A 19,926-nucleotide genomic window follows, 5' to 3' on the forward strand; every position below is an offset into this window, starting at 1 on the left:
CTTACTACCTCATATCCCAGTCACTTGTAAATCAAAAGCAGCTGTCTTCTGGTTCTAGCACTCAGCTTGGACACAGTCAGTAGGGCTTGCATTGAAGGATGAAGGCCTGCTCTTGGTGTTGCTAAACCAGCCTTGGTGTAAATCTTTCTGAAAAGAGAATGTTTGCTTTGCATTGCCCTCACTGGCATTGTTCAGTTAGAATTGGGGAGTGGCGAGTTAGCTAGATATCTCCAGACCACTTCCTCTCTTCTTTCCCCTCACCCTGCTTCACAAGGACTTTCTGCACAGTACTATATTCTGTTTAAATGGACCAGAACAGGATCAGCTACCCTAATCAGTGGGTACATAAAACCAAATTTTGCAAAGGGTAACTTAACTTTTGTATTTCTATTGCTCTGACCATTCTCCATGAATTAGAAATAATTCTTGGTAAGGGCTGTCATGCTTGTTCCTACTCTGAGTATCTTCCAAGTGCTTTAAAAACACTAACCACCTGCATTGTGGGCTAGGCAGGTATTAGCCCAAGCTTTACAGATGGGGAAACTGAGGCATGGAGGCGTTAAGGGATGGATCTAAGAGAATTCAGATCTCCTAACTGCTCATGCAATGCCCTGTCTCCTGCCACATGCAGTGTAAAGGGAGAGCAGGCAAGAAGCTTTGGCTGAGGGAGGAAGCTTAAAAGAAAGCAACTCCTTGGCCTAAATTGAATAAGGAGAAATGGGTTTCTTCTTTATCTGTGACTGCATATGGGGGTAGCATATTTCATTCATGAGGGGAGCTGCAGGGCCTAGCCTTCAGAGGAGCTTCGTAGACAGTTAGCGACTATAGCGTGGGCTGGGAGTATCTATAGCAGACGCTGGAAACATTACCTTGGTTTAGTTTCCAAGTATGTGTTCTCTCTCCCAGTCTCATCGGCTGTTACTTTCTGCCTGTTGCTTCGCGCTGTGGCTGCATCATTTCAAGTCCACGGCCTTTGGGGATAACTTATTTAGAAAAACTTGAACAAAGCAGTTTTATGCTGCACTTTCTTGGGGGTGGGAAGGAGGTAAAGTACCTTATTCCCTGATAACCAGAAACTTCTATGCCTAAACTCTGTACTGTTTTCTTTTCACTTCAACATTATCTTAATAAAATTATTAAATCTGTCACAACGTGCCTGCCTGCTGAAAAGGCAGGTGACAAGCCGCTCCAAGTGAGACATATGGTAAACCTCCACTCTTTAAAATAGGTGAAGTGGCAGCGTTTGATTCCCTAATGAGGCTTTGTTTTTAATCTGGAAAAAGGGGACAAGGCTCATCCCACTGGCAGACAGCATCTGCTGCACGTCGAGCAGAAGCTGTCCAAAACCACTTGGCCTTTGTGAGCTGTTTGAGAAACGATTGCAACTTGGCAGTCCCCTGTGTTAGGGATCAGAGGAGATCTCCATACGTGCCCGTTTCAGACAAGAGTTGAGACATGAAACTGGGCTAATGTACAATAGTGGGTGAAGTTTGCTTCACCTGTAAATGGCTGGTTTGAATTTAGTGAATGGCAGTAGTGATGTCATTGGATGGCTGTTTGCTGGCTTCTGTGGAATCAGTTGGGGGGTCTCATCCTAGTTTCCCCCGAAAATGGTGTCCCTATCAACAAAACTCTACTGCAATTAGCACTTAGTTGTTACCTCTGCCCATGCAGTGAATGGCTGGGGGAGATTGGACTTGATCAGAGAGGGATCCTCCAGGCCAGTGGTTCTCAGCCAGGGGTACGTAGAGGTCTTGTAGGGCATACATCAACTCATCTACATAAAAAGCATCGGCAAAGTCAGTACAAACTAAAATTTCATGCAGATGATGACTTGTTTATACAGCTGTATACACTACACACTGAAATGTAAGTACAATACACCGCACCCTCGCTAGAACGCGTGTCTATATAGCACGAATTTGCATATAATGTGGTCGCAGCCATGGATCCCAAATTTAATTAATGGCAGTTCATTTTAACACGGTACCGCGCATGGATCCCAAATCCCTTATTCTAGCGAGGGTCTGGTATTTGTATTCCGATTGATTTATTTTATAATTACGTGGTAAAAAATTGAGGAAGTCGGCAATTTTTCAGTACTAGTGAGCTGTGACACTTTTGTGTTTTTATGTCTGATTTTGTAAGCAAGTCATTTTTAAGTAAGGTGAAACTTGGGAGTGTGCAAGACAAATCAGACTCCTGAAAGGGGTACAGTCGTCTGGAAAGGCTGAGAGTCACTGCTCCAGGGAACGGGGGATGCATGTTATGGTGAAATAGTGCATTGGGGAAGCTTGTCCTGATGTTGCCTTGACTGTCCTTGATCTGTGGATGGTGGGGAGACCTCCGTATCTGAGCTGCTATTTTAGGGATTCTCCCTCTGTTTGTATTTATTTGGTGGAGGGAGGGGATGTGAATTTAGTGTCGGGTGCCCCTTGCCCCACCAATGATTTTATTACAATTTTTGTTTTAAGTTGATGCTTTTTCTCAAAGCCCCACCTCCTGGAGTCATGTGACCAGGGGACAATCTCCGCTTTCATTTAAAAACAAACAAAAAAAATCACACTCTAAAAAGTAAGTTTCTAGCACACATGGCTACAGAAGTAAACTTGAAAATGTGACCTCCCCTCCTCCCCCCGGCTCAAAAAGGCAAATAAAAAGAATGCCCACATTTATAATTTTAAAAAACCCCTCTCCTGATGTGTAAGGCAGATTGAATTAGTGCAGCATCTTAGCAATTAGTTTTTAAGGCAGTTTCATGATTTGTTGGGGGCCTAGCTCCTGCTTTGTAATCAGGTGAGGATGGCAACACTGGAAAAGTGCCTGGAGATCCGCCAAGCAGGCTGGAGCTATGTGCTTTATGTGATGCAGATGGTTGGGGAATATAAATAATGTGGGGATAGGAAGTTAGTGTCTCCCACCACTATCCCCCCCCGACCCTACCCCATAGAGCCCCAGGTGCTACCCCACTGGGGAGGGAGTATCAATTTCAAGCCAGGAGGGTGGGAAGAGTCCCAGGGCCAGAAGTGTGTGTGGAAACCTAGGGCCCAGCCTCAGGAGTGAGGGGGGGATCCCGAGCCCCCGAAAGGGGGATGGGGTGCAGGACGCAGCACGGGGGGTAGGGTTACCACCTGGCTGGTATTTGACCAGCCTGGCTGGGTTTTTTTATGGAGTTGTCAGTTGCCAGAAAAATAATCTGCCCGTTTCTTTGTTTTAAGTGCATCTAAAGATTTGCATTATCACTATACAGTGGGATAATTATCCACTGTTAAAAGGGGGGTGTCCAGCTAAAGACACGGCCCTTTTCCCACTTCCCCAGCTAAGCGACAGCCGATCACAACTGGTGAAAATACAGCAGCTGTCTGCCCGTCCCCGCACACACGTGTGAGAGAGTCACGCGTGTGTGAGGAGAGGGGGATGCTATCAATCTTAGCAAAATGTGTTATCTTGCTAGCTACTATAAGTGATGTTGGGGGGCGGGTACGAGGGGGTGTGGCGGGCTTGCCGGGGTGGGGGCGAGGGAGTTAACATTTCAAAGGTGGTAACCCCAGTGGGGGTCGGTGGGAGGAGGGGAGTGGGGGAGAAGGAAGGACATAGTCTCATGGGGCAGGGAGGAGAATCCCAAGGCCCAGCTGAGGAGGAGGGAATTGGCTGGTTGCTCTGAGAAAGCAGCTGGCTGTAACTGGAGGTGGGGGGAACCTGGCGCCTGCCCTCCCCAAGAGGGCGACCGCAGAGGGACTAGGCAATATTGACCTTCTCAAGATGGCGGCCATCAGCGCACTGGGGCGAGGGCACGTGACTCTATCAAGATGGTGGCCGCCAGCGAGGAAAAACGCTTGCCCTTCCCAAGATGGCGGCGCCCGCGCTATTCACAGAGGATTGGAGAGGTACTTCCGCCCCACTTCCCGGCGTGCAGCGCGGTCCCCGACCCGGCAAGCTGCCCGTCCCCTCCTCAGCAGCAGCCGCGGCGCAGCCAGGCGCACAGGGGGAAGATGGCGGACGTGCTGGATCTTCACGAGGCGGGGGGCGAGGACTTCGCCATGGACGAGGATGGGGACGGTAAGGGGGGCCCGGGCCGAGCCCCGCCCCACGGCCCCCTCCCCGCTGGGCCTTGTCCGGTTCCGGAGCCCTAGACCGGGCTGGTTCTGGCCCGTCCTCCCCGCAGCCAGATGAGGTCGGAGCCCAGAATTGCTGCCCCCCCCCCCGGCTCTGACCACCCCCCGAACCGGGCTTAGTGCGGTTCTGACCCGGCCTCCCCCTGCGTGCGGCGCGCCCGGTCCCGCCCCCGAGTCCGGTCCCCACCCCCGACAGGTTCTGACCCGGCCTCCCCCTGTGCCCGGCTCGCCCGGTCCCGCCCCCCGAGTCCGGTCCCCGCCCCCGACAGGTTCTGACCCGGCTCCCCCTGTGCCCTGCTCGCCCGGTCCCGCCCCCTGTGTCCGGTCCCCGCCCCCGACAGGTTCTGACCCGGCCTCCCCCTGTGCCCTGCTCGCCCGGTCCCGCCCCCGAGTCCGGTCCCCGCCCCCGACAGGTTCTGACCCAGCTCCCCCTGTGCCCGGCTCGCCCGGTCCCGCCCCCTGAGTCCGGTCCCCGCCCCCGACAGGTTCTGACCCGGCCTCCCCCTGTGCCCGGCTCGCCCGGTCCCGCCCCCCGAGTCCGGTCCCCGCCCCCGCCAGGTTCTGACCCGGCTCCCCCTGTGCCCTGCTCGCCCGGTCCCGCCCCCCGAGTCCGGTCCCCGCCCCCGACAGGTTCTGACCCGGCTCCCCCTGTGCCCGGCTCGCCCGGTCCCGCCCCCTGAGTCCGGTCCCCGCCCCCGACAGGTTCTGACCGGGCCTCCCCCTGTGCCCGGCTCGCCCGGTCCCACCTCCGAGTCTGGTCCCCGCCCCCGACAGGTTCTGACCGGGCCTCCCCCTGTGCCCGGCTCGCCCGGTCCCGCCCCCGAGTCCGGTCCGCGCCCCCGCCAGGTTCTGACCCGGCCTCCCCCTGTGCCCGGCTCGCCCGGCTCTGACCCTGAGTTCCTCCCTGCCCTGGGGTTGTTCTGAGGCCTGCACCATCTAGGTCGAGCCTCGTTCTGATCCGATAACGTTGCCCCCCCTTCCCTTCTACCCCAAATGGCCTGCTTCAGACTTCCCTCCAGTTGAAATTAACACATTGAACTTCTCTGCAGAAAGCATCCACAAACTGAAGGAGAAAGCAAAGAAGAGGAAAGGCCGAGGATTTGGTTCAGGTGATAATCTTGTCGTGAATGATGGAGTTACCCTGTGTGTGAATCACGAGGGGTCTCCTGTGCCATGTAGCTAACTGGAATGGTCTGGCTACTTACTGGAGTCATCTGGCTGCTTCTAAACAGAAACTGCCCAATGGCTTACGCCGCAGGAGTGTGTTTTAGGATGGGAATCGGGACTCCAGGGTTCCATCTGGGATTCTGTCACTGACTTGCTCTGTCCTTTGGCAAGTCACTTCACCTCCCTTTGCCTCAGTTTCCCCAGTCTGTAAAATAGACCCCTCCAGCTTATATACATGGGTGACACAACTTGACCAAGGTCACCAGGAATCTGATGCTTATCACTGTTTTAACTACTAGGCTTGTGTCTCTCTACAGTATTTTATGTGCTGTAAAGCTTAAATGCAGGGACATATGTGTGTGCCCAGGAGTGCTTAGAACAGCTAGAATACATGTTTAAGAGTATTTAGACCGGAAACCCTTCAGGACAGGAATGGTCTGCCACTGTGTGTACAGTGCTTAGCACAATGGGGCTGCATTCTTGGCTGGTCCCTAAGCACTAGCATAATGTTTCAAGTCATCTCAAACAATCTTTGTCTCCCCCCATCGTGTGCCCAGAGGAAGGTTCGAGGGCCAGAGTACGTGAGGACTATGACAGCGTGGAACAAGATGGGGATGAACCTGGGCCTCAGAGATGTGAGTATCTGCTAGAGATGTTTGGTTTAGCATGTGTGGACACCCAGCCTTGGCCGCGTGGGGTTGCTTTAAAGATGGGGGGAAACCAATTCTATTCTGAGAGATCATGAGGTGTAGTGGATAGAGCACTGGACTGGGATTCAGGAGCCCTAGGTTCTATTTCCCAGCTCTGCCACTGGTCTGTGAGATGACCTTGGGCAAGTCACTTCAACTCTTTGCATTTCAGTTTCCTCATCCGTAAAAATTTTTTGAGATCAACTGATGAAAAGCAACATATATGAGCTAGGGATTATCATTATAATGACATGTACACTGTGCACAGACCATCCACACTGTGTGGATAACAGAGCGACTGTCTCCAGGGCTGTCAAGCTGCCTTTTTACCAGTGCTAGATTCAGTCCTCCATCCATTCCGCATCCGTTTTCACTTAGCCCCCTGCTGCCAACGGGTTCCAAGCTAAGCAGTGGGAGGATCCCTTTCCATCCTGCGTGTGTAGATGCAGGCGTTGTGTGTGGGCAGTGGGGTTTGCGTACCAAGCAGAGGAGCGCGTCTTGCCTTCTGTGTAACGAGCATTGTTTTTCCTTGCATGCCGTGGCTACAGCGGTGGAGGGCTGGATTCTCTTTGTCACCGGAGTTCATGAGGAGGCCACTGAAGAGGATATTCATGACAAGTTTGCAGAGTATGGCGAGATAAAGAACATCCACTTGAATCTAGACAGACGAACGGGCTACCTGAAGGTAGGACGGGGTGGAGAGTCTAGTGGTTAGGGCATTCCCCTTTAGCTCAATTTCCTGCTCTGCTGCAGACTTGGTATGTGACCTTGGACAGGTCACTTAGGCTCAGATCCACAAAAGTATGTAGGCTCTTAACTCCCATTGGTTTCAATAGGTGGAAGGCACCAGAACACCTTTGAGGATGTGAGCCTTAGTGTCTTTGTGCTTCATCTGCATAATGGGGATAGCAACACTGCCCTTCTTCGGGGTCGGGGGAGGGAAGTGTGAGGATAAATACCTTACAGATTGCATGGTGCTCAGATACTGTGGTAATGGGGACCAGGTAAGCTAGAGAGCTATGCCGATGAAATTGCCCCCATGCAGTTGGGAGAGGAAAAGAAACTGAGCACAGGGCTGGGAGCCAGGAGCTCTGGGGTTGTGTTCCCAGCTTTGAGGGGGGCAGTGTAATCTATTGGTTAGAGCAGGAAGGGACTGGAGATGGGATTCTTGAATCCAGCCTGGACACTGAATTGCTGTGTGATCTGGGGTAGGTCACTTCAGCTCTCTGGGCCTCTGTCTCTAAATTGAGAATACTGCTAACAAAGGCCTGTGAGGCAAATGAATCTGCTTAGTCTTAACTAATGTGCTTTGAGCTCGCCGGGGAGGCGAAGGGGCAAGGAACATATCAGTGTAATAGTTAATGCCCCCTTCTCTATTAAATCCTGTTAAAACTAACAGTTCAAGGCACGAGTTCAGGCAGCTTGTGTGTGTGTGTGTTTAATTGAAAATCTCTATTTATGGTAGGGCGCACTCTATTTACTCCACTTACTGCCAAGTCAGTATTTCTCCTGCCATTGTTGGCAGCATTCTTGATGCCAACAGTGGAGCCGAGTGTCCTGGCGGCGCTCAATGGTTTCTGTGATCTGCTCTCAAGGCTGGCCCAGTCTCTGGCGTGTTCGCTAAACTCCCCTACTGGGCCACTCACTGGCTGAGGATTGTCTCCTTGCACCCCACAGGGATACACACTAGTAGAATACGAAACGTACAAAGAAGCCCAGGCAGCGATGGAAGGTCTTAACGGACAGGATCTGATGGGGCAGCCGATCAGCGTGGACTGGTGCTTTGTCAGGGGGCCTCCAAAAGGAAAGAGAAGGTAAGATGCTGCCAGTGTTGAGGGCTGCATCCCAGCTGACACCAGGTTGGTCCTCAGCTTGGCATCTCATCAGAGATATTGAGGATTGAGTGAGTCATGGAGTCTGAGCTAGCCTCATGCTCTCTCACAAAGGGAGACCCTCCACAGCAGTGTGGAGAACACTTGCTTTCTAGTGTTGGTGGAACATGATGGATTGAGAGCCCTGAAGCCACTGAATAATGAACAGGATTTTAAGTTAGACCAACTGGAAATTCTTTCCCATGGAGTGACTCTCTCCCTCTTTTACCTGGAGCTGCTGCGTAAAACTCTTGAGTTCCTGCATTCAGTCCATGTGCATGTTCTAGGGGCTTTCACCTTAGCCTCTGTGCTTTTCATCCAGAGATGCTGGGAACTCCCAGAGGAAAATGGTCTTTGTCCTACAGACAAAGGAACTGCCTGAAGCAGGGCAGGAAATGTCACCAAGTCTGTGCTGCCTGCTTCCAGGAACAGCTCTCTGGAAAACACCCTGTAGTAAAACGATGCTTTAGAGCTCTTTTGTGGTTTAGGATGCTGCTGTTTCTGCTGAAGGGGTGAAACTGAAGGCCTGACCTCTTGAGATCATGAGAAGTTCAAGAGCAGGAATGTTAACCCTGGGCTAAATTTCTAGTGGATCATGAATAATTCTTGCCAGTTGGGAATGCTGTTGGATTGTGTTCTTCAGTTATTTAATGGTCTGAGCAGGAGGTTAGCAGTCAAGAGATCTTACTAGTCGGGACCCAGTCATTGACGCATGTAACTTTGAGCAAGTTGTTTAATGGCTCTGTGCCTCAGATTCTGTAAAACAGGGACCCGACATACCTAGCGTTAGTGAAGCGCACTGAGATCTGTTCATGAGTTTTAAGAGAATATTTTCCTGTTGCGCTGCATTTCTTTGGCAAGGAACGTGGTCCTTGTGCATAGAAGTCGTCGATAGCTTTCAAATCTTTCGAGATGTTAGCTCAGGCTAGCATATATATAACTCTGTCCCTGTCTGTGTTCCAGGGGCGGGCGTAGGCGGAGCAGGAGTCCGGACAGGAGACGACGCTGATCTCACATTTCTCCATTTCCTTTTGATGGTTCCTAGGTGTAAATTCTCCCTGCACAGCTCTGGAAGCAGGAAGCCTCTCGTAAGCTGGATGTGCAGACTCCTGCCTCAATCTCTTTCTGGGTTTTTAATTGTGCTGTATTTTTACCTATGAGTTTTTGGTCATATTTTTAACAGTATCTGTAAAGTTCTTGATTTGTGTTTAAGCTAGCATAAGACTCTGAATCTTCTTTTGTCCTCCGACACCTCAAATGAGAGAACTCATCCAGTGGTGCTGTAGGGGACTCTCATTTGGAAGGAGAAATGTTGCCCATAAATACTGAATAAAAGTCTGCTTTTTTTTTTTTTTTTTTTTAAAGTCCTCTTCCCTTGACATCTGCCTGTATCTGTAAGGGAGACTGTGTGTTCCAGTGGCCTGGGTTTCGTTCTCAAGCAGAGCTTAGTCTTTGGTCCAGCCTATGGGTAGAGCATATGGTTTTAGATTTTAACCAATAAGCACCCCCAATACAATCAAAATTGATGTTTATCTGGTAAACACTGGAAATGGTTTTCAGTATTGTCTGCACCCCTTGTCCAATGCAGTTTGTACAGGTAACATCCCTGCTCCCTGGCTTGTATCAAGGACTTGTCTAACAGAGCCGTAGTGTGGACTACAGCGAGTGTGATTTCCAAGGCACACTAACGTGTTACAAATTAATTGGTGGCGATCTTGCTGGTGTGCACTAAAGGGTCCCTGATTTGCTTTAATTTAATGCTCTTTGAAACAGTACTTTATATACCTACAGAGCGAGAACCCTGAAAAATCTACGTAGAGCTCAAAAATTGCTAAAAAAAAAATAACCCTCCAAAAATGAAATTAAGAAACCCCAAAAAAGAAAAGCCCAACCTCTAGGACATGGAGACTTATAGGTTCTATCTAAGGTCCTTATCTGGCTTCTATCACTATAACATCTAAAAACCTTCAATATGTGTCTTTTCACAACCCTCCTGGGAGGTAGGCTAGGACTATTAGTTCCTATGTACAGAAGGGCTAAGTGAGCTGCACAAGCACACACAGGAAGTCTGTGGCAGAACAAGGATATGAATCCTAGACTTGTGCCTTAACCACTAGACTATCCTGCTTGTCAGTTGCTGGGTTGCTCTGCCTGGGGCAAACAGTTTCTTTGCTACCATGAGCGCCCATCAGTTTCCTGCTGCATTAGACTTAAGAATGGGAAAAGACCGAGGCCGCACAGCCAGGGTACGTCTACACTACAGTGAAAGATGCATGCCACAGCTTGCGTGGGTCAGCTGACTTGGGCTCGCGGGGCTATAAAATTGCAGTGTAGACATCCATCTCTGTCACTAAGGGTGTCTAGAACCCAGGAGTCCTGTCGTCCTCCTGACCACTAGTTCACACTGACTGACGGGAGTTATTGGGTGGGGGAACCCCTTGGAAAAGTATCAAGACCCAAACCCACCTTCCCTGTTTCTGTTGGGGGAGCAGAGGCTTTCTGCACTCAGGGACCAACTGATGTATTTGGTGGGGGACAGTATCATGGAAGTGCAAACTTGGGGATCCCCTCTGGAGAACAGGAGCCCAGGTTCCTTCGTGCGTGTTTGAGTGGGGAGGTGGATCTGGAAAATAACAATACTCCCTAGCTCTTGTCTTCAGTAGATCTGAAAGTACTTTCCAAAGGAGGTCAGGATCCTTCTCCCCATTTCACAGATGGAGAAACTGAGGCACAGAGAGGGCAAAGTGACTTGCTCAAGGTCACCCAGCAGCCTAGCTGGGAATAAACCCTGGCTCTCCTGAGTTAGGGCTCTGTCCACTAGGCCATACTGCTAGCAGACTTTTAGTGGCGACCTTTCCAAACAGCCGAGGCCCATGGCAGCCTGCTCTCTGCGTCCACCTCCGCCCATGCCAGCTAGGGAGTGTGCAGCCTGGCGCAGCTCTGGGTAGTGAGAGACGGATGGGCACAAAGGGAGGAGATCAAGGAGAAGCCACTGGCTGAGAAAATAATTTGGATTTATTGGTGGGTGCTTGAGTGAAGGAACAACTGCCCAGTAGCCCCCACTGGACACATTATGGGGTTCCCATCGAGCTCTCCCCTTTGCTGGGAAGTGGAGGTGAGTCCAGGCGTGGCAAAGGTCCACTCATATGAAACTCTCCACTATTTTCTTCTTGCACAATTCGCACCTCCCAGCAGGCAGGGCCATGTTAGCCGTCACCTCCAGTTCGTACTTGCCCATGCCCCCCTGGTCCTCCCCAGCACTCCTGATGGGTGCAGCCGTGGTGGAGGCCCGGAAGGAGCTAATCAGCGCGGAGGCCTGCTCCTTCCTGCGGTGGGTGCAGCGGCAGACGCACCGGATCTCCCTGTGGAAGTGCATGGTGAAGAGGCCGTAGATGAGGGGGTCTAGGCACGCGTTGAAGAGGCCGAAGAGGAAGAGGATGTGGCTGAGGGATGGAGGCACCTTCTTCCGGCTCAGCATCTCCGGGGAGAACCAGTACCAGAGGCCCAGGAGGTAGTAGGGGGTCCAGCACAGGACGAAGGTCAGCACGATGACAATGGACATCTTCAGGGTGCGCATCCTGGCCCTGGGGATGTTGTTGTAGGAGCGGCGGAGGTGGACCTCCTTGGAGGAGACTGCAGGGCAGAAGGGGGAGAACAATGAGAGGGGAGACAGAGGGAGGGGAGAGGGAAGTTCTGCAGGGTGAAGCAGAGTGCTTGGAGGAGCATGAGGAAAGGGAGAGCAGGAGACTGAGAACAAGAAAGAAACTGAGCAGAGGGAGGAGGGGAAATAGAATTTGAAAGACAGGGGAAAAAAAGAGTGAGGGTCCCCATGTTTCAAGCCAGTGTATGTGAGCATTGGCACAGGTCCTCGCAGCCTTCCAGAGCTGAAGAAATGCCCATGGTGGAGGGCAGCTGGGGACTGGTTGCTGGCTGCCTGGGTTAATGGGCCGTGGCAAACCAGACATGGCAGCGGGTAGCACCCAGGGGGAGGCGGGGTGTTCTGCACGTGGCACCAAGCCAGGGCCTGCCACAGCCGGAGTGCGGGGGGACAAGAAGCGGACGGTTCTCTGCTGCTAGGGGCTGGGATTGATTTTCCAGTCAGGAGAGGCAGAGGAGGAAGATGGATGGAAAGATATGTGTGGGGTGGATGGATAGGTAGAGGTAGGAAGAGAGAGAAGAGACACAGAGGAAGAAAAGGAGGAGAGAGAGAGACCAAGGAAGGAAGGTGACAGAGTGGGAGAGAAATGGGGGAAAGAGGAGGGAAAAGAGTGCTGGTTGAGAGGAAGAGCGAGAGATTCAGGAGAAACAGAAAAAAAGGCAGAGAGGATGGAGAAAAAAAATCAAGGCAAGAAGGATGCAGAGAGAAAGGCAAAGGAGATACAAATGTATGCACACGCTCGCACCTATGTACACGCTTCCACGTACACACACATGCTCCCATGTACACACCTGCACGCATATGCTTACATACAGATGCTCATACAGGTACATGCATGTGCTCCCACATACATGCGTGCTCACAGGCATGCATTCCCACATATACACACACACGCACTTGCTCCCACACACACGCATGCGCTTCCACATACACATGCTCTCACACACCCCACACAGACTGGTCCCCCCATGCAGACCCCCTGCTGCAGTGAATGGGAGGGGTGGGGTCCATGCACTCTGGGAGCTCACGGGCGAGGGCCGGGGGACGCAAGAGGCGGGCCGGGCTCACCGCAAGCTCTCTTCATCTTGCCAGAGATCTCGATGAGGATGCGGGAGTAGCACAGCACCATGATGAGCAAGGGCAGCAGGAAGAGGCAGGAGAAGGTGAACATGTTGTAGAGGGTCTCCTGCCAGTGGGCTTGGAAGCTGCCCACCGTGGCGCACTGGATGAAGTAGATGGGCTGGGAGCGGCTCACTGCGTGGAAGACAAACATCTGGAAGAGACACCCCACCCCGGAGAAACAGTTAGATCTCGGCACCCCCACAGGAGCCACACCATGGACACAACACTGGCCATCCAGCCTCGTATTCCTACCCATTGTTCCAGTGCTCCAGCATCCCTGCTTCTGACCCATACCAGATCCATCTATTTAGGCCACTTCCAGTCCATGCTGTATCTGGCAACTGGTCCATCTAGCTCATCCTCTGCCCATCCCAGATCCATTGCCCGCAGGCTGGTGTCCTGGCTGTACAGCATCAAACCATTGGCCTGTCTCGACTTGTATCCCTATAGCTGGTCCATCTAGTTTAGTACCCCTGTATCCTGCTCATACTACATCAGGTCATTGGCCCATCCAGTCTATTACCCCCACACCACAGTGCATCAGAGGCCTGTTCTACCTAAACTAGACCCTGGCAGTATCAGAAATGCCATGGCAAAAGGAGGCTGTGCCATGGGAAGCCTGCCCAGGGGTCCATTCCACAGTCCCTCCCTACCTGCACCATTGCCATGATGACTTACCTGAGGTAGTGCCAGAAGCACGCTCAGGGCCCAGGCCACGCACAGCATGGCCTTGTTCTTCTTCTTGGCGTCACCCATGCTCAGTGGGTGCAAGATGGCTGCCTGGCGGTCCAGGCTGATCACCACAGTGATGAAGGCTGAGGCATACATGGCCACCAGCTTGAGGAACATGAGGGCCCGGCAGGCCAGGTCACCCGCATACCACTGCACCGTGATGTTCCAGGCTGCATCCAAGGGCATCACCACAAAGGTCACCAGCAGATCGGCCGCAGCCAGGTTAACAATGAGGATGCGGACATGCGGCCTCTTGCGGTACTTCTGGGTGACGGTCCACAGCACGGCGATGTTGAAGCAGGCCGAGGAGAGGAAGAGGAAGAAGGTGATGGCCACCCGGACCTTGGCGGCGGTGGAGAACGTGGGCAGCAGGAAGACCTCCTCGCTAGGCAGACTGGCGTTGGCTCCACCACCAGGCGAGACCTCTACCTCCTCCCAGGGCTGCCCACGGCTCTGGTTGCCCACGGCGGGCGACCCCGGCTCGAGCAGCTCACTGTCCTTCATGCGAAAAGTGGCATTCATATCGGAGGCTTGGGTATTCCTACCCGGAATCTGCACAGCCTTACAGAGACGTGAGCAGCCGGGATCCAGGAGGCTGAATCCAGCTCGTTCCCGGGAAGCCAAGCTCCTCCTAGACTGTGGCAGGGCTCGGAGACCCTGAGCATGTTTTGCTGCTTGGATGGAGACTCCACTAAACTGGAGCTGCCCGGCTTCTGCTCTGGATTTAACGAGAACCAACTTCTTCTGGCTCAGGGAACTTTATTCCTTCTTTGCAGAGCAGCAGTTAACTCCCTCGTGGCTTGTGCTGCTGAGACTCAATAGGGAAGGCTCCTCTGGTTCCACTAGCCCCAGAGGTGGGCCAGATTCACAGGCGTGAACAGGCACCTGTGAATCTTTGATCGGCCAATCAGGATTGGTTCTGACGAGGTAACAACTCTAGCTTGCATCTCATTGGCCGGCTCAATTTGGTGGCCGTCACCTCCCCAGATGGGAGAAGTGCTCCTCTAGTTGAATTCAGCTCTTAAGGACAATCCGTTGCTGGGGTGGGTGGAAGTTTAATACGGAGCCGCCAAGCTCTTCCGGGCCGTGCCTCCGAACGCAGGTGCTCTCTGGGGTGCAGATTAGGCCTTAGCCACGGCTGTTACAGGGTAAGAGTCCCCCCGAGCGCTTTTCACTCCCTGGCAGCCAGCAACATCTAAGGATACTGCCTCTCTTGCATAGTATCAGTGTCGTCTCGGGTGGATGCGCGTGGGCGAATTCCAGCCCACCCTGGCGCTTGCAGAGCAATGTGTAGACACACCTGTGCGGGGCGAGCTGTGCTTTACATGGTGTGTGTCAGTCTCTCGCTCCCACCCCTGGGATGTGACAGAACAGCCAGTGGCCTGAAGATCTGGCCTCTGTTTCCAGGAATCTGTGAATGGACCAAAAGAGACCAGTGTGTTAGATAGCTGCTATTTTTCTACCTGCCACAAAGGGGCAAAAGTCCCCAAAGCCCATTCGATTGGGCCCTCTGCAGAGGGTACCAACCACTGAGTCATAAGCTGGCCCCCAGGCAGTCAACGCTCCTGTTGGGTACGGGGTCAGAGCATGAGCGCCCTGTGGCAGAGCTCTGTGCCCGGGACCAGCCCTCTGGGACTGACGGGAACAGGGGCCGGTGGTGGCTTTGGTGAGGTGGGAACTGGTGTGGGATCAGTGTCCCCAAGGCTGAGCAACCCTGGGCTAGGGACTGGAGTGCCAGAGAGAACCACAGGGCGAGGCTAAGGCCAGACCCTGCTCTGGTATGGGTCCATCTCAGCCCCGGCTTGTCTCTTTCCTACCCTGAGGGATACTTCAGGCACCTGGGCACAGGTCTGAGACCCACCAAACTCCTCTCATGCGGCCCGCCCGATGGGTTCATCCTCCAGCCACTGCTAACCTGGATGGGAATGGGTGCTCTAAGGACAAAAGGCTCCAGACCCTAGAGTGGTTTTCGGAGCATGGGCCTGTTCCCTGAGGACTGCTCTTCTGATGGCTGAGAAGTCACTGACCACCCTACCGCGTCCAGATCCTGGTGATCTATAGGTGAGATCAATCCAGCATCCATCGGAGCCGAGAGACTGTCTCAGAGTGACAAAGATTCCTGTTATGCCCTGGCTGTTGCTGGCTCATTAATCAATTATTGCCCTGTGCTGGGGATCTTCTGTGGCTCCCAGGGAACACGGCTCCTCTAACACTCTCGCTCTGTGCCCATCCACGGCTCCTCATGCCTGCCAGCAGCACCCTAATATCTTGTGCCCCATCCTCTGCTCCCCGGCTGCCAGCAGCTCCCCATCTCTCATGGCCCAGGGTTCTCGCATGGGTGCAGCTCCTCAGAGATTGCCAAACAGATGGCACTGCTCAGTGTTGGCAGGAGGTGCCAGCCTGAGCCTCGAAGACCGCAGGTCAGCCCGGGCAGCAGCAGGACAAGACATATCGTGTGGGAACGGTGCCCACATGGACTGAGAATCGGACAAACCCTGAGCTACGCTAGCCATGCAGGCAGCAGTGTCGGGCCTGGCTGTCTCATGGGGCTTGAAGCCTGCCTCACCCAGAGCTAGGGGAGCAGCAGCAGGGTCGATCCGAGCCCAGATGGGATGCCCGTCTCCTGGCAGATTCCAAGCCGGACCCCGGTGCAGGCCCTGTGCATGCCAGCCTGCTTCCGAGCATGTCCCAATATGCCTACCACAGCCACCTCACTGTGACCTGTCCTAGCCACTTTATTTTTAGTTCAGCTGCTGGGAGGCTTTGCTGGCAGCTGATTTATTAGTTGCTGGCAGGGAAGAATAAAGAGGAGCCAGTGATAAGAGGCAGAGGGCTGCAGCTATTTTCAGCAGCCTGGAGAAGGGAATGCAGCTGCCTACCAGGGGCCTGGCACAGAGATCTGTCCCACATTCTCATGGCTGCGCTGTCGCCAGGGGGTTTCCCCAGTGGAATCCCCTGGGATTTCCCTTGGAATTAGAGCCACTAACTAGGGCATGTTTCAGAGTAACAGCCGTGTTAGTCTGTATTCGCAAAAAGAAAAGGAGTACTTGTGGCACCTTAGAGACTAACCAATTTATTTGAGCATGAGCTTTCGTGAGCTACAGCATCCGATGAAGTGAGCTGTAGCTCACGAAAGCTCATGCTCAAATAAATTGGTTAGTCTCTAAGGTGCCACAAGTACTCCTTTTCTTTTTAACTAGGGCATGTGTCAAGATGGGGGAGAGGGGCTGATTCTCCATTACACTCAGGCCCCTTGGGATGATGCTGGAGTAGAGCGGGGGGGGGTGATATTTCTGATGCCAGGATGCCCCCCACCCCCCAAAATTTAGCTGGGCAGCTCGGTCTTCTCAGGGAGCCCGACCTGTGGTGTGGATTCAGGCTACGTTTCATCTGTAGATCTCAAAGCGCTTGACAAAGGAGGGCAAGATTATTATCCCCATTTCACACATGGGGAAACTGAGGCACAGGGAGGGGAAATGACTTGCCCACGGTCATCCAGCAGGCCATGGGCAGGGCTGGGAATTAATCCGGGTCTCCTGAGTCCCACTTTGGTGCCCTATCCGCTAGGTTACACTGCCCCACAGGGTGAGGGTGTAAACCACAACCCCATCCACCACCTCAGCTTGTAGCTTGCATTCACATTGATTTGCTGGTGTGCATCTTAGACCTGGTCTGTTTGAGGCAGCTGCGCCGGTAAACTACAATTGTTCCTTAAACCTGAGTCAGACCAGTGCAGGCCTCTCTCTGGATGCTCTTATTTTAAGTTAACAGTCGCTTATTTCAGTTTAGCTTCAACCTGTTCCTCAATCGAGTTAGCTAACCTGATACCGTCCTGCACTGGGACCTCAGCAGATGCCACCCCACCGAGGACACCTGTCATGGTAGCTCTGCCTACCTAGTTCCTGCCTCCCCTGTGTCTCCTTCTGGTGTTTAGAAGAAGGAATTGCCGTGGACTCACTGCTGCTCTGTTCAGCAGGCATCAGACTCCAGCAAAATTTATAGCCCTTTCCCAGGGCTGCCACCTGTCCGGGTTGTCTCAGGATCATCCCTTGTTTGAGGTCGCTGTCCCAGGAAATCTGGAAGGTGGCCTGCTACCTTGCCAGCTGGCCCGTTTTATGGGCTCAGGGTCACCCCAGCTGTCCTGGGGGTCTTTTGTACCTCAGAGGGAGCAGATCCTGAGCCTCCTGATTGGGATTTGGTTCTCCTGGGAGCCCCCCACCTCCCCTGATGGGAGTGCAGCCGAGGCCCAGGAAAGCAGGGCAAGCATTTGGTTCCACCCTCCCAGCGGTTATATATCTAACACCCAGCTCCTCCCCCGTACCTCGCTACAGCCATTGAATAATGCTGGGATTAGGGGGAAACAGCTGCAATCTTGGAGGGAAGGCAGTGTTGCCTAGCGGAAAGCGCAGTGGTCTGGGTCTTGGGGGACCTGGGTTCTAGTCCTGACTTTGCTAGTGACCTTGGGGAAGTCACTGCCCCTCTCTGTGCCTCGGTTTCCCTTGTATATATAGACGGTAAGCTCTTTGGGGCAGGGGCTATCTCCTGCTATGTGTACATACAGCACCTAGCACCATGGGGCCCTGATCTTGGTATGAAGCCTCTAGGTGCCACTCCAATATAAATAATAGCAACCACGGACCAATTTGGGAGGCTAATACTTTAAGCCACTAGTCAGGTGCAAAATTGTCTGTAGCTTCTCTTTGGCTCTTGGTGTTGGCCCCGAGGGGCAGAGCCCAGGAGGGCTGCTGAGTAATTCGGCTCCAAAGGGTGTTTGGGGTTGGTTTTATTTTTACTGGTACCTGGTGCATTTTTTTTGCCTCATCCGGTCTTGGGAGGAGGAGAACATGACAGCTGGCAAGCCTGGCTTTCTCAGAGCTGGACAAACTTCCCCTCCAGCCCCTGTCCTGCTCTGAACCTCCCGCTGCTTTACAGAGTGGGTGGGTGGGGGGGGGGGGGCTGGGAGTCTGGGCTCTTGGAGCTTCTACTCCAAGCTGTAGGGGAGGGGAGTGGGATCTCGAACAAAGGGGACTGGGGCATCAGGACTCCTGGGTTCTGTGCCCAGCCCTGGGAGGGGAGTGGGATGGACCGCACTGACTCCCCTCCCTTGGGCGGGGGGGGGGCATGTCCTCAGCTCCCCCCGCCCCACTCTGCCCTGAGCCACGGCCCCCCTGTGGCACTTCAGGAGGGGAGCCCAATTCCTTGATTCCTGGGGGGCGGGGGCTGCCACTGAGAATAAGGGAAGTTGGCAGCTGGGGTTGGGGATCTGCCCTGGGTCCCCCCTCTCTGCTCCGGGAGGAAGGTACCAGCGGCAAAGCAAGGAAGTCATTAAACAGCGAGGGCGCCCAGCGGACAGCCGAGCGAGGTCCGCCGTTTAACCCCTTCCCCTCCGGCAGCATCGCTGCACCCCCTTGCCTCTCCCCCCCCCCACCCCCAGGCCCAGATCTAGCCCTGTGGGTCGCACCTGCTGGAGAACCCAGCCCGGACGTGGCCAGGCTAACGCACACACGGCCACGGCCCCCGATCGCAGCCCGGTCCCCTCCATCCCACTGCCGTCCGTCTGTGTTATACGAGGAGGGGGTCAGACTAGGTGGCCCCCATGGGCCCGTCTGGCACTGGATTCAATAACCCCATGGATCCATTACCCCTGTCCCGTCTCCTGCCCCCCCCCCCCCGGGATGACGGGCTCAATCCATCACAGAGGGAACGGTGGGGTCTTTGCCGGAGAGGTCTCTGCACCCCCCCTCCTTGCTGTCTTTCGCTGCCACACACTAACCCACTGGCCGGTCCCAGGAGCTAGTCTGGACCTGGCTTTAGCCGGCTTTTGGAAGACCCAAGGGCCATTTCCCAGGGGCCGAGTCTCTGCCATCTGGCACCTGAGGCGGTGGGTCAGGAGGGGGGGAGCTGGTCCCGTGCTGGCCTGGCCTGATGGTGTTTCACCCCCCCGCCCCTTGCTGCGGTGATGTAGAGGAAGGCACAGGGCAAGCCGGAGGGGACCAGTCCCCAAGGGCTTGTCCTGGGCTAATTTGAAAAGTCCCATCAGGTGATGGGGGCTCTGACGGGGACATAAGGCCACATCCTCGGAAACAGATCTCTCCATTCAAATGTGCAGCTTGCCTCTAACCCCTCCCCCCCCCCCAAACACCTGCTCCCGCTTCCCCCGGGCTCGGAGCACAGCGCGATCCATTTGTGCCTCCTTCCTTTGCCCGGCTTCCCTCTGCCCTGTCTCGGAGCCGCCCTGCACCCCCCCCCCCCCCCGGCGCGGGTGGCGCTTCCCTTACCATCCCTGGGCGCTTGCCGCCCCTGCAGCCCCCGGCACGCTGCAGAAAGATCCTTCCAGCGGGGGCGGGGGAAGAGAGTTCCCCGCGCTGCTTGGCTCCTTCCCAGCGCCGCCCCCCGGCTCCTTGGCAAAGCCCTGCGCCGCGAGGCTGGACCTCCCCTCTCCGGATAATGGCCCAGCGCTCCGGACCCGCTCCTGCGGCTCCTGGAGGTCACTGCGGTGCCAGGTTGTCTTCCGTCGCTGCTTCACCCCTCCCCTCCTCCACCTTCCCCTCTCCCGGCTATTTAAAGGTGCA

General features: G+C 54.1%; 2 protein-coding genes across 2 annotated transcripts; one reads left to right on the forward strand and one right to left on the reverse strand.

The window, feature by feature from the left end:
* The first annotated feature begins 3,911 nt into the window (after positions 1–3,911).
* Positions 3,912–9,199, forward strand: RBM8A (RNA binding motif protein 8A). The gene is made up of 6 exons (XM_077841399.1): positions 3,912–4,059; positions 5,165–5,224; positions 5,840–5,917; positions 6,520–6,656; positions 7,649–7,785; positions 8,806–9,199. Exons 1-6 carry the CDS (start codon positions 3,993–3,995, stop codon positions 8,849–8,851), a joined length of 525 nt encoding a protein of 174 aa, XP_077697525.1. The 5' UTR covers positions 3,912–3,992; the 3' UTR covers positions 8,852–9,199.
* Positions 9,200–10,984: 1,785 nt separating this feature from the next.
* Positions 10,985–13,876, reverse strand: LOC144279698 (gonadotropin-releasing hormone II receptor-like). The gene is made up of 3 exons (XM_077841296.1): positions 13,301–13,876; positions 12,569–12,773; positions 10,985–11,475 (listed from the first exon to the last, which is right to left on the reverse strand). Exons 1-3 carry the CDS (start codon positions 13,874–13,876, stop codon positions 10,985–10,987), a joined length of 1,272 nt encoding a protein of 423 aa, XP_077697422.1.
* Between the last annotated feature and the right edge of the window lie 6,050 nt (positions 13,877–19,926).

The sequence above is a fragment of the Eretmochelys imbricata genome, chromosome 24 (assembly GCF_965152235.1).
Source record: "Eretmochelys imbricata isolate rEreImb1 chromosome 24, rEreImb1.hap1, whole genome shotgun sequence".
Lineage (NCBI taxonomy): Eukaryota > Metazoa > Chordata > Testudines > Cheloniidae > Eretmochelys > Eretmochelys imbricata.

What these genes read in the sequence shown, in the direction of transcription:
- RBM8A (XM_077841399.1), top strand. Translation starts at nt 3,993, where the DNA reads ATGGCGGACGTGCTGGATCTTCACGAGGCGGGGGGCGAGGACTTCGCC. An exon ending in AGGCCGAGGATTTGGTTCAG is followed by an intron (nt 5,225 to 5,839) that starts GTGATAATCTTG and finishes TCGTGTGCCCAG; the next exon opens with AGGAAGGTTCGAGGGCCAGA. An exon ending in GACGAACGGGCTACCTGAAG is followed by an intron (nt 6,657 to 7,648) that starts GTAGGACGGGGT and finishes TGCACCCCACAG; the next exon opens with GGATACACACTAGTAGAATA.
- LOC144279698 (XM_077841296.1), bottom strand. Translation starts at nt 13,876, where the DNA reads ATGAATGCCACTTTTCGCATGAAGGACAGTGAGCTGCTCGAGCCGGGG. An exon ending in TGCTTCTGGCACTACCTCAG is followed by an intron (nt 12,774 to 13,300) that starts GTAAGTCATCAT and finishes TGTCTCTTCCAG; the next exon opens with ATGTTTGTCTTCCACGCAGT. An exon ending in CAAGATGAAGAGAGCTTGCG is followed by an intron (nt 11,476 to 12,568) that starts GTGAGCCCGGCC and finishes TCTGCCCTGCAG; the next exon opens with TCTCCTCCAAGGAGGTCCAC.